Genomic DNA, 14,247 nt, shown 5'->3' with positions numbered 1-14,247 from the left:
AGGCCTGAGAGAGAGAGAGAGAGAGCGAGCTTCAGGATGGATGTCTGTAAGCCCTTATTATTTTTGTGTCCCCTGTCTAGAGGAGGAACAAGGGTTACCCTTGTCATGTTTGTGCAGCTGGGTTAGGGTCTATCTAAAACCACTGGATAGAAGCCGTGCATCTTATAATTGTTTTATTCAGTTATTTGACTTTTACAGTTTTGTTTTTTTTTCCGGTTAAACCTTGTGTTATTACGCTGCTCTGGTAGCAGGAATGATCTGTTTATGTTGAGTTTTGCTAGAGGTGGGGGCATCTTGTTGACAAACAACAACCTGTTGTGAATCCAACAATGATTTTTAATAATGTAATAAACGCTCAATTGCAAGAGCTCCAGCCTGGGTATATAACTATTGCAGTACTACACCACTGAAGGGACGCCTGCAGTGTATCGTGTGTTTGCAGTGCAGGAATTACACGATGTTTACCATATTGTGTATTTCGTTGTGTAGCTCGCGACTCCCCATGCCTCAGTGTGTACATGCTACATGTTGCCTCAGCAGGAGTCCTTAAACAGACGATTGTGGCAAATAAATGCATGTTTGTCTGTCAGAAAAAGTTCAACAGTGGAGTCTTCAGATTTCAAAAATAAGAAAGCGCTCGACAGGTTGGTAGCAGCTCCTCTTCTTTTCTCCAAGACGGATGCAAACGTTCAGACGTATCGTTGTCACTTCACTAAACTGCAGAGGACTGATTGGCTCTTGTTGTCGCCACTTGAGTCTGATTTACTTCTTTGAAAGACTGCTGTGTACAGAGGTGGTCATGCATATTTTATGGTATCTCCATCCGGCTGACAATTTCAGCAGAGGCTCAGAAGTGTTGTCCCACTCAGTATGGCTTTATAGGCAGCTTCGTTGATCCATTAGTTCTGACACAACTTTGTCAGCATAAAACAAATTCTCTGTTATTTAGTTCTTCTCTTCCTTTTCCTCTATGATTTCAATCCTCTCATATCTATTTCTCTCCTCCCAACTTTAATTTGATAATTTTCTCAACCATGTCATTCTGCCATATTATGTTAGCATGATGACTATTGAATCTAGAATGTCATTTTATTCCATTTCCCTTTTATTATTTATATCCTGCCTTTATTTGATTTTATCAGTGATGGGTAAGAATTTTAGTTTCTGAGAAGTATTCTGCAATAAATGTATTCACTTTTTTTGACAAGTACTTCAGATTAAATAATTTATTTAATGCATGAAGGCAAAATGAGGAAGACCACTTTTGTGCTACTCGGCCCCGTTCACACCAGTGCATTGTGAAGATATTTATCCTGTTTTTTCTTTGAACTCAGATATCAAGCTCCCAGATTTAAGAAAAAAGTTAACTTAATGAGTACAGTGTTATTATTTCCAGTAAAACAGTTTCTACAAACTCAATTTTCTTGAGCACTGTGCAGTGTGAGGGCTTATGCTGTAATCCATACAATCTTCCCTGACTCCGCTGCCTCATCGAGGGAATCATCGACGAAACCGTGCTGAAAGTTGTTTGGTTTGCTCTGAGAACCCCAACAGAATATTTTGTCCTACTTTATTTTTTTTGCTGTTATTGAAGGATAAATATGTTGCATGTTATACGAGTATTTATTTAATGAGTTTATTTTTCTTTGGTTTTGCTTCTCTCCTCTTATGTGATGGCTCTCCCTTAGTGTGTAGCCTATATAGTGATGGCGTACTCTAACGGGTTCTGCATGTGGGAAACCAAAAAGCTCGAGCATTCATGGCTATCTCCACAGACGAATCATTTCTTATTTATCCTGACAAGCTTGATTTGGAGTTGAGAAAGACGGGGACTGAGTGTGTGCATCTGTGCATGTACGTAAATGCAGGCGCACTGATAATATAGAGCTGTGATGGTGAGGAGGAGGCGTCCTATCCCCATTAGTGTTAGCCTAGATCTGTCAGAGCCTGGTTGGGTTACTGCCTGGCAAAATCTCAACCCTCAGGAACAAAGGGATGGGCTAGACTCATACACACACACGAGTTTTGATCAACATCACATTTCACTTAGTCAAACTGTATTTTTGATTGTCCTCTATCTCACCTCTGTCAGACAGTAACAGACAGAACTGAGGAGTGTTCATTTCTTTTTCTCTGATGCTGCTCCTGTAACCCAAACACAACAAAAACCATCAGTGCAAATAACTGTTCACACAGCTCTGGCTTTCCCCTCATTATAATAGAGTTTAATGCAGAGAAGTTCATTAGAAAGCTGGACGGATGTGAGCTGTCTGAAGCTCAGGGTTCGGTTCGGTTAATTCGGTTAATATAATTGCCTACCCGATTCTTCATTCAAATCGGTTAATGTCCTAACAGCAGCGATGCTTTTGCTGAGAAATTATTCATCACCTTGTAGGTCTGTGATGTGCGTCTTCACCAACACATAAATAATTTGAATGTTTTAGTATTTGTTGTTCAGAGGCTTTTTCTGGCACAGCTTGAAATTCTGATCCAGCCGACATTCTTCTTGCACTGCTAAGGAATCTGTCCTCTCCTCTGTGGGCCTAAATGTTGCTTCTAATTAATATCTCCACCATTAATCTGGTGTGACACATGGCCTATCTCTACCCACACACACACACACACACACACACACACCCCACCGACCAGCCAGCCCATTAGATTCCTGCCCCACAGCACTATTTGATCTCTAAACTCAAACTGTAGGGAGGACTGCAGGCAGGAGTTTGGAAAGAGCCAACCTCCGTGTGGCTGTTGTGTGTTTTTGCCGGCACTCATTTCCTTCTCCATCACTATCAGGGGTTGAATACTTTTCTCACCATTCAGTACGACGGCACTGGGGTCACTATAAGTAGCTCGATGCTGTCCGTCTCAGACGGAAAGCATTTCGCAGGTGCTGATACGGTGCCTCACCTCACCTCTGTCTTCTCCCGGGGGTGGATGTAATGGATGGGGGGGGGGGGGGGTGCTGTGCTGAGAGATCATGGTTGTCTCTAACAATGCATGTAATGCTTCTGTTCTTTGTGTGCCAATGTTAAAATCAAGATTGACCTGAAGTCCCACCTTTTGCTGTTCAGTGTTTTGTTCACTGATCTTTATTCATGACAAATTAAATGACTGCTTATGATCCAAACACATGATCTGCTTCATCCCTCTCAGAGTTCTTCCTCTCCCACTGCTCCTCGGTTTTCCTCTCCGTGAAAGATAAATGGCTGAAATAGTGACATTTTCTCTCCTCACAGCTTCTCACATGGATGATTATTATATTTATCAGGACGTCTTGTCTCACTGACACTGATGATGTAACCTGTAATTAAACTGTACTCTTATTGGTACCCTACTTTTCACTGTAATTTTATTTGTAAGATAATATAATAAAAATTCATGATTTTGTAATAGGGAGTGTATTCTGTTGTTGTTGCTTTCTTTTTTCTTTGTTGATATTTATATTAAAACAATGTAATTACATATTTTTACAGGCGACACATGAGTCGTAACTTCTGTAGCTCCAGTTAAAAGTAAGGAGGAAAATAAAAGGCAAAGAGGAGGATTAAATGTAGAAAGAGTAAATGCTCTCTACAGTCTGTTGGTGCCCCCCCGCCCGTCCTCCTGGTGGTAGGTAGCCCCCCCCCCCCCCAAATATCTGGCTGCGATTATGAAAAGCCACATTTTCTTTGAAGGGCCTAAAGGTTTGAATCTCATAATCAGTTAATTCAATGATCTTATTTTTACACTGTATTCATGTTTATTCCAGTCAAGTCATACTCACTCATCAGAGCACATAGTGAATGTTTCCAGGAGAATCTGGACACATTTTGTAGTTTAAAATCTGAAATAAAAACAAAAAACATTTTGCATCTCAAACATTCTGAGAACGAGCAGCAGAACAGTTTGTGGCGTTCTGACCTGATTTTCCAAATCCGTTTGCGTGTTTTTAGAAGGTTGCTGTGCTTGTTTGTTGTATTCAGTAGTTGCTGTGCTCGTGCTTTGGCAGGAAGCACAACTTAAAGTTAGTCAAATAGACTAGAGACAGTGAACCCCCGCCACCCCCCACCGTGACTTTGTGGACACTGACTTTGCCTTAAGGGTATTTTTAAAAGCTCTGACGCTTATGACTTAAAAGAGTGCACACTGACCAGAGAGCACTAATAATTAATGAAGGTTTCTATAGAAAGGCTGAAGAAGTTCGGTCATGACTCGTAACAATGTGCCGTAAGTGTTTGCTGCCTTTACGCTCACACCGGCCTCTCTCTCTTCTCAGGTTCAGGAAAATGTCTTTGTTGAATTTAAACACCAGGAGCTGCTTGACTTCTACAATAAGGTCTGTTAAGACTGTGTGTTTGTGTGTCCACGTTTGCATTGTTTTCATCATATGTTTGAGTTACATTCTATTGTCCTTGTTCCATTTGATCCTGATCCTGTGAATATTTTTGAAAACTATTCCACCTGGATGATGCATTTTGTTTCCTCTCTCGCTTCCTTCTCTGCTTGACTTTCTCAACCGTTTTGTGTGTGTTATTTTTGTGTACTTTTTTCTCTGTCCAAACATTCAACCCTTTTCTTCTCTTTCTTTCAGCTTGAAATCATGCAAGGCCAGCTGGATTCCCTGACTTGAAGCCTGGTGCTTCACACACACACACACAGTTATTTGTGTTTATTCTAGTGCTGTGCCATTCAACCATTCTTGCTCTGATTTATGTGAGAAAAAAGTCAAACTGTGATGTAACCTGTTTGATGCCCCTTTGAACTCCATTTAATAACTTGGAGAGATCAGAATGATAAATAGTATTTTACTTTGAGTTTTTATGTCTTCATCAAAGCGATGCTGGGAATATTTGTCTTGCAAACATAAACTCTTGTGACACACATTTCTCACTTATATCTTTCTATGACCTCAGTATAAAAGAGTTAGTTGGATGTTAAAAACTTGTCTCTCGTCACTGGCCTTCAAAATTCATGAAAGTAAAAAAGAAACTGAATTTCATAACATGGAGAATTTTCCTGCCATTCTAATAAATAGGAAGTGAAGGTGAAATCCATCCAGGTTGTTGTTATTTAGACAAAGCTCATTATTTCCCATTAACAACAACAACCCGGACTACTGGTTCAACAGATGGGAGTTCTGGGAGGCACAGTGGACCTCCAGTGTGTGTCCATCAGTTCCTCTCCTCGACTCTTTGAAGGCACTCTGTAGAAGAAGAAGAGTCCCAGGTGTTAAATATAGATTTAACGCCTGGGACAGTCCTCTGACTTGATCTCTCATGTTGGACTCATTGATTCCCCAGTGGAACCAATTTATGAAACATACATGCACTTATCAGATGATACTTATACTACCTGTTAATACACGCAAAAATGTAAAATCTTAATAATAATAATAATAATAATAATAATAATACATTTTATTTATATATCGCTTTTCTAAAAACTCAAAGTCGCTTTACATGTATACATAAATGTGTAAAGAAAGAAGTGGAAGCTACATAGAGAAATAGAAGAGTGTCTGTTCTCTGACCTGAGAAACCTTTTTTCTTTTTTTTTTTTGGTGGATGGAGTTTTGTCAGCTTCATTCGACACCGGCCTGGTTTTTGGCTGACTTGCTCCAAGTGATAATGGTCGAGTATGTCATAGTCATTCTTTACAGCATGTGGTCTCTCGAGTGATTGTTTTTGTACATAAATGTAAATTTAGGCGCTTTCCTGACTTCCTGGATTTTTGATGTTGCCGATTATCTTGACACATCCTGTTGGGGAAACATGATCTATCCCATCTGGCCAGGAGGAGCTTGAGGATATAGGGAAAAACATCTGGGATACTTTCCTTAACGTGCCGCATGGAAACTTTGGGGAAATGGTCGATTGATCAAAGACAAAGGAGATCATACAAATTATCTTATCGCTTTGCTTTACAAGCCTAAACAAACTGCATTGCATTACAGGTTCCCCATGTTTTTTTTGTTTTTTAGCTTTTTATGTTGAAGTTCAGCGGGCGCCAAGCTGTGTTCATAGGATAGCTTTTAGTGCGTATATAAAAGAAAATACAAATTCAACCATACAGCAAAGTCACATCCGACTCCACCTTAATAATAATGTTATCAATAATGTTATTTCTGTTTGGCACCGCCAGAGAGTCTAACCTTAAAATGCCTTAATAATGAAATAAGACACACACACACATATGGAAGGTCCCTCTCCAGCCAGAAGGAGCCCCGTGCTCCACAGCATGGAGAACAGATGGCAGGACTGAGCAGAGAGGACTCCTGGAGAAAAAGAAAGACTCACACACTGTGATCCAGTCCAGATAAGAGCCGTGGATGAGGGTGTGTGTCACGAGGAGAGCTGAGTTCAGATGGACGCCGCACACGCATGCACGCTGGGTTTTGCAGTAGACGGTGAGCGGTTGCCGTTTCCAGCTGTGTCTGATGGGCTCCGCTCACCGCGTCGCTAGTCGCACTCAGATAATCAAACCCAGACTTCACCACTCAGAATATTGTGCCTGCATTTGGAAAGAATTGGTTATTACCCGGGCAGCATGGTGGCGCAGTGGTAAGCACTGTTGCCTCACAGCGAGAAGGTTTCAAGGTTCAAATCCAACTTGCGCCCTTTCTGTGAGGAGTTTGCATGTTCTCCCTGTGTCTGCGAGGGTTCTGTCACCACCAAAAACATGAAACTTAGGTGAATTGATTACACTGTGAGTGAGTGTGTGAATGATTGTGCGAGGACGGCAGCAGTTCATCGCAGGGGAAATGAACTGATGGTTATTACCCTGCTTACGGTACTCCTAGCTGAATTAGGTGTTTGCCACTACGGTGAACACCTCCCCCTCTGAAAGGTTGTTGATGGAATACTTGAGAATGTTTTTGGAATGACACATTTTGTTATTTCATGTTTACTTTGACTTAAAAGAAAGCCACACAATCAATTATATTGTAAAAATGTTGCATCCCTGATTCATTGTTATTACATATATACTTCCAGTTACACAGTGGAACAGTGTAAACATGAACCGAAAGCTATTTACACTATTACTCCCTATTTCAATGTTGTTAACTAGCTGTGACTTTTCACTTGTCGGCTGCATCCTATTCATAAGCACATCCATGTGTGCATCAGGAAGTGAGCGTCTCATAGTCAGTGGCAGGCCCCTTTATATTTGTAGGTTCCATCTCTGTTACTATGGCAACCTTGTGCCAGTTTGGTAAACGCCACGTTCAAAGGGCACACGATCTTTGAGTTTCTTTTGTAAAAGATGCGGATTAGAATTGCAGCAATTTGATGTAGCTGCCCATTGGAGCGGTCTTCTCATTGGGGAAAATCCTTCATGATAAACAGCATATAAAGAATAAATTATTGCTAAAAAAGAATGCAATAAATCAGTGTGGCGTCAATAAAATTCTTTTTTGCATGCCATCTTTTCCTCTGTGTGCCTGGTTATTAAAGTAGTTATTGCTGTGCTCCATAGCAGAAAGCAGCGTTATCATAGGACACCATCTAAATGAAAAAGCTGACCAGCCTGTAAAACCTTTGTCAGTATTTCACACCTCAATAAACTGCATATTTCAGACCGAGGAAATTCCCTTTCCTTAGTATTCCCCATTGACCTGTCCGACAGGTCATTCAACATTCAAACAGTATATAAAAATGTATCCTACATTTAATTTTTCAGTGCATATAGCATTATTTAGCTCTCTGATTTGATGCTGTCAAATTGATTCATTTGATCATTTTTAGCTCTTTTGGCATTTTTTAATGTGCAGGTTCACAGTTTTTATTAAGTCTATTCTTATTTCCTTTCAACATTGCACTTGAGTCATTTTGGCTGCTGCGTTATCGCTGCAGGCTTCTCTGTGACACTTTCTCACCCTGTGTATGTTTGCCATACACACCTCTTATGACACACTGTCCCTAGAGCATTGCGTGCAAACATGTGTTTGTGTAACACAATTGTGTGTTTTTGAGCGGCAGGTCTCTCTTTTTTTTGTCTCAGAAACACCCTGAGGGAATCTGTCACAAATGTCACACGCAAATTTTAAAATCTCTAATACTCTAAAGTGAATAAATGAATATAACAAGTCAAAGATCAACTTCAGTGAGCAGAAAAGGAGATGGTGAACATATTTTACATTTCAACAAATGCTGCATTAGTATAATTAATCTTTGGTACCTATTTTAAAATGGTTCCATTTCACCATTTCATTTGCTATCAGGTTTAAGTGTTCTAACAGAATCAGCTTTATCGGCCCGGCACGTATACACACACACAAGCAGTTTGACTTGGCCTAATGGACATCCAGCTGTCGTCCACCACAGGTTCATTGCTTTCGCTGATGCTGATCATTGTGGTTCTCTTGTAGATTATCTTGGGAGAACTGTCTTCCTCCTACAGTCCCAAACATGTTGGTGAATCAATTGGCACCAAACTACCCGACGGCCTGCAGCGGTTACGCTGTAGAGAATAGATGGATGTGCGTCAGGTGATTGTCGCCGCACCATGTAACGAGTCTTTTTAGATCTGCCAGCATTTTCTTACTAGAAATTATTCCCTGGAATCATGCATAAACTACTCGAATGCTTTTTCTTATTTTTTAATAAGAAACTACTCGAATGCTTTTTCTTATTTTTTAATTAAAGTCCTTCAGGTCTTTACTGTACAATAATTATATTAGTCTAGCCAGACATAAAAGTAACCTGCAATTTGAGTAGTTTTTACCTCTGCCGAGGTTTGTCTGTCCGTCCGTTTGTCTGTTAGCGAGATAACTTGCATTTGTTTGCCGATCTCAATCATAATGGAACTTATTGACTGATGATGTGATGAGAAATGTCCCATTTCCAAGATGAATATTTTCAACCACTACTCCTCAGACGTCTCTCTGAACGGCATTTTCTTTTGTCAAATCATTTTGATCACAACAGTCTCCCAAACCCAATTTCTACTTCTTCTTTTAATCTAATCTGTACTTAGCCACCAGACCCACCTGATCTAGAAGCCCTCAGGTTCTTGTACAGGTAAAGAGTCTTTCCCTCCCAACTCTTACAGCTTCCTCTATATCCTCAGATCCAGACAGTTCCTCTGGTCGAGGGTTATTTAAACTCTTTCTTCTTCAGCCACTCCGTCCTCTCTCTCTACCTCCCCTAGGTTTCTACACTGTGGTCTTTAAAAAACCGCTGGAGACTCTCAACTGTGATGAAATATGTGGCACACTTTAATTAAGTTGTTTTCATTAGCTGGCTCGATCAATCTGACGAGGGACTTAATGAGACGTCTGTCAGTGCTGCATATCCATTTCACTGAACAACAAAACATGCCACCAGCATCAGTTGTCATCTCATTCAACAGAAGCCTGCTTCTAATTTGCTGTGGCATTTTACTTTGGGCTGCAACTTGTCTAAAATAAATCAGCTGCCGTAACATGTTTTGAGTTCAAGCATCTACGAAAATGTGATTATTGAATGTCAAAACTGCTAAAGTCGGTTTACTTTAGATGCAGGATGTGGGAGGAGTTCAGACTGTTGAAGGGAATGTTAGCTTCCAGCACTAGTTTTAACCCGCCGACTGCACATCATGTTTACTTTATGTTAATGCAGGCATTTTCCAAAGAAGGGCTTTGTTTCATTTTTTATTTTTTACCTCAGAGGCAACTATTGATTTAATTCACGATGGTGAAATATGGAAATTAACTTAAGGGCCTGAAATTGGCACGAGCTCATCAACGTTGGCAAAGACATGCTTGGAAGAGGCATATATGATGCTTTTAATTTCAAGGATGCTCTGACTTCTAACATTTTAGAGACAGCAGCCAAGATTTTCTGCATTTATTACTCAGGAGACCAAAATGAGCAAGTCTGAATATCATTAATAAGAAGTGATGTTGATCTGACAGGCTCCTGAATCAAATCACTCTAATCTCAGGCCTTCCATTAATGAAACAAAGTTGAGCCGAGTTGTTAGGGGAGAGCTTTGGTGAACAAATATGAGACAAAATCTATCTGTGGGTAAAATAAGAGAAGGTAAATGAATGATCCTCTCTCACCGTCGATAACTAGAGAGAAAGACAGCCAGCAGCTAACAGTCGAGCTGCCTTCATCATGGGCGCCAGGAAATAGTGTTTAGTTCAGAATGTTAAATATATCCCGAGTATACTATTTTCTGGGCTGTAATACTTTCACTGTGTCAGGCAACACATGGTTATTCCACGTTCCGGCTGCGACGTTGATGTCTTCCTCAGACTTTCATCTGTCTCGGTTCCCTCCTCATTTCTGCTTCCACGCTCTTCCTCGTTGGATGCACAGTGGGCCGAATGAATGGGAATACTCATTCTGTGCTGTCCGCTGCCTTAGGTAGCCAGGCTGGGCATCCGGCCTGGTTTCCACTCTCGAGCCGCTCATGATTCACATCGTTTGCTTTCCCCTCATTTCCAAAAATAATTTACTTGAGGCATCTTTTCATCTTAGAGCCAGCCGACATGTTTAGCCAGATGGGAAGTTTCTCCAGTAAACAAGCTACTGTTTTGATCTTGCCTTATAACACGGACGTTAACCTCAGCGCGGGAGAAATGCACCCCGCCAACATGGTCTAAGTTAGCTGAAAGTCTGTCGGCATCAGTTGGATACGGAAGCTCTGATGCTGCAAGGGGACAGCCTTCGTCATAGTGAATAATTAATTTCAGCTCCTGTCCGTGCAGTGAAATTGTGTTGAGCGCTACTGGCACACACCCTAAAATGCTATTTCTACGCTGGTCAGTTTTTCCCAAACAAGCATTAATCCTTATATGGTTCAGTGCTACAGATTTACAGACAGATCTATCCATCCGGTCATTGTCTGTACTGACAGGTCTGAGTATATAAAGGTTCACGGTGGGGGGGGGGGGGGGGGGGGGGGGGGTGGAGCTTGTCTCAGCTGATATTACACAATCATTCACACCTAGATTTGCACGTTTTTGGTCTGTGGGAGTAGATGGAGCAGCCGGAGGCACAGGAACACAAACCACAAAGAACTGCCTCCGGGCAATGCTGCACCACCAAGGAGGAGGAAGATGAGGATGAGGGGTGTACAGGCGGGTCAATTTGTGACCATGTTTGTGAGTGACTTTGCAATTGTAAGTCGAGCCTTTCTTTAGCTTTCACTGCACAACAACAACAACGACGACAACACATCTTGGTACATTGTGTTTGTTGTGGTGACGCTGAACACGTCTCTGGAGTCACGCTAGCAGCGCTAACACATGACTTGCACTTGAGTGTGTCCGCCCAGTCGTTCCATCTCGACTTGTCACCCCACGTTATCTGCCGAGTGTGCGACATCCCCTCTGTTGTTCTGTCGATCTCTATATCTCAGCGTTAAGCTGTGGCTGGCGGTTGTGTTGTCTGCATCGTTTTCATTGGTTGCATCTCTGAAGAATTTCAATGTTTAACATTTGCATGAAAATCTGCATCTTGTTACAGGTAGCATCTGTTTGGGGTCATGCTATGTTGCAGGGCTAACAAGTGGTTGCATAACATCGTGTTTGATCTCCTTTTTCTTCATTAAAGCAGAACCTCTGGATGACTATTTAATGTGAAGCCTTGCAGCCCTCTCGGGGTGCGCGCTCCTCTTGTCTGATGTCGGACTGCTGGTCTGGCCCTTTCCTGACTCTATTTGGTTCTTCTCGTTTTGTTTTAGAGGCAGTGTTGTTGTTGCTTTCATTTCTGAACAAAGTGAAGGATGATGCCTCCTCCCTGTGATATCCCAGGCAAGCAAGGTGCTACGGTGTGTGTGTGTGTGTGTGTGTGTGTGTGTCTGATGGGTGGTGTGTTGCATAAAGTCTCAACACAGATGGTGCAGCATGCCTCCACACATGGCAGGTTCACAGCCCGGGGAGCTCTCCACCTTCCTCTATTCTTCCCTCTCTCTCTCTCTCTCTCTCTCTTTCGAGGTCTGTCACTCTGTTTTCCTTTCTGTTTCCTGCACCTGCTGCCCCGTCTCTAATGGTCCACCTAGCTGTCTGTCTCTCTTATTGGCTGTGTCTCTGTTTAGTATGTGTGTGTGCATGTGTGTGTGTGTGCACTATGCCCATACCACTACACTTGAATAAATAATACATTTTGGAGTTGTTGTGTTAACACTGAAACTACAAAGGTAACTTTTAGAGTTGAGGAAACTTTCTAACACTGGATTTATAGATGAAACTAAAGTGCACCCCCCAAGTGTGTTTTGTATTTGTATTTGTAAAAGTGTAAAATAAATTATGTTGGATTATGTTCACTGCTAATATTAATTCAGCTGTAGGGATGGGTGTACAAAGTGCAGGATTTACGGTCCTGTGTATGGATGGATGGACTGAGGCAACAGAAAACACATAAAAATGAAAATATGCCATTTACATATATAGAAAGGAAACGCATAATATTAAAAAGATATAGAATGGCCCCCTTTCTCTGGGTTTAAGATGCTGAATATGAATCACCATGTTCAAGGTTGTGGATCTTTGTTGCACCTGTTTCCATCATTTCCTGTCATCTCCTTTCATGACTGTCTGACCGCGTTCCCAATGACTTGTCATCCTTTGCACAAATAAGTTCCCGTGCGATGTAAGTAAATCATTCACCTATTTCCTTTCCTCCTTTGCCTACAGCACAAATGTAAATGGACAGAAAGTAATTAACGAATATCGACCCTGCTGTCTGCTTTTATTTGCCGTCTTTTGCCTTTGATGTAAATGCGAGCGACAAATTAGAGGAGGAAATGGAAAAGAGGGAGCCTTTCCATTGTTACAGCTTCTATGGCAGTCACTTCAGTTTTGCTCACCTTTGCTTGTGATGATACTCTAATTTGTTTCGCATATTTAGCTATGCACATGTGAAATGGGAACTGAGGAATGTTACAGATAACTGAAATAAAAATAGTCTCTTATCAAGGGCGAACTGTAATTTATGATCCAAGCCGGCTAGACAAGCGTTCAATCTCTCGCTAAATTATACCAGATACAGCCAGAAAGTGGTGTTTTTATTTTATCGATGCCGCTTTGAAGCAATCAGACCAGTGCTTCTATTCCCTTTCCACAATGGAGGATTGAAGCGGGGGGAGGGGGGGTGTGTGGAAGAGGAAGAGGAGGAGGATGAAAAGAAGGAAAGTAGGACAGAGACATGACTGGCTGTTACAGCCTTTGGGTAGTTTGTAGCTGTAGCTGGTCTTGTGTTGGACCTGATGGGGAAGATCGGCACCCCACCCCCCAGTTCAGCGAACATGCTGTGTTAGAAAGTAATTCAGCCGATTCGGCTCAGGTTTCCTGGGGTTATGGATCGCGAGTTAGGTTCTCTGTCGAGAGTCACTTCTCCTCCGGCAGAGCCTGTCAAGTCTGTTTAAATGCTGTCAAGACTGACGCTTATTTGCTGATTTGTTTATTCTTCAATACAATTTCTAAAATAGAATTGGAGATTTCACTTGAAAGAAGCAGCCAAAGCCAGAGCTTTATGTTTTAAATGTATTCTCCAAGTAGGCTAGAAATCCTCTGTGCATTATACGGTTCAGTCCAGGTTTTCACCACCTGACAGAAAACACAAAAGACATCATACACAAATTTGACCTTGTTCTCAGCTCTGCCACGGGGAATAAGGCATTGGATTTCTTGGTGGTTATTTATAACCTGCAAATATAGCAGCCCTGAATCCTCAGAGTTGTTCTGTTTATAGCCTTCAGTGAATGTATGTCCTTGTTTTAATTACCGGTAATGCATTTACAGTCCAGATATGATATGACAATCGACCAACCCTTTATCTCACCATTAAGGAAAAATCTGAAATATGAGGGTTATCTGCATTTTCTTTTTGTATCACTTTCACTGAGCCGGTCAGACGAAGCAGAATAAAGTTGAAGCGTTCTTCTAGGAACACAGATTTCTAACATATGATGTCACATTATAAATTTGATCTAAACTCATAATTGATTGTTGTTGTTTTTTTAAACCTACATCACCTGCGTGTCCGTGTGTCTCCTCCAGGTTCTCCTACTTAATCCCACCTCTGAAAACAACTGAGGTGAATTGATCTCTATAAATGTGATTGTTCGTCTTTCGTTTGGCACCATGGTGAGCTGGCGTCTCATCCAGTACCAAACCTCTGCAAGGTGGATACAATAAAATAAAAGGGGTGGATGGAGGACCTGCAGCTCTGTCCCTATGAAACGTGAAAATCTTCTTGCAGAACCTGTTTTAATAGTACATGCATTGAATAAATGAATGGCAATAGTTGAGATTCTTCTAAAACATTGTGC

General features: G+C 41.4%; 1 protein-coding gene across 1 annotated transcript in view; it reads left to right on the top strand.

The window, feature by feature from the left end:
• commd10 (COMM domain containing 10) overlaps positions 1–5,033 on the top strand; it is a 38,699-nt gene extending 33,666 nt beyond the window's left edge. Inside the window, exons 6-7 of the mRNA XM_068738590.1 lie at positions 4,262–4,321; positions 4,577–5,033. Coding sequence (XP_068594691.1) covers positions 4,262–4,321; positions 4,577–4,615 — 99 coding nt within the window. The 3' untranslated portion in view covers positions 4,616–5,033. The remainder of the gene's footprint in view (positions 1–4,261; positions 4,322–4,576) is intronic.
• The last annotated feature ends 9,214 nt before the right edge of the window (positions 5,034–14,247 follow it).

The sequence above is a fragment of the Brachionichthys hirsutus genome, chromosome 4, assembly GCF_040956055.1.
Source record: "Brachionichthys hirsutus isolate HB-005 chromosome 4, CSIRO-AGI_Bhir_v1, whole genome shotgun sequence".
Taxonomy (NCBI): Eukaryota; Metazoa; Chordata; class Actinopteri; order Lophiiformes; family Brachionichthyidae; genus Brachionichthys; species Brachionichthys hirsutus.
Note: the sequence above shows the minus strand (reverse complement) of the source record. Positions and strands in the feature narration are given on the sequence as shown.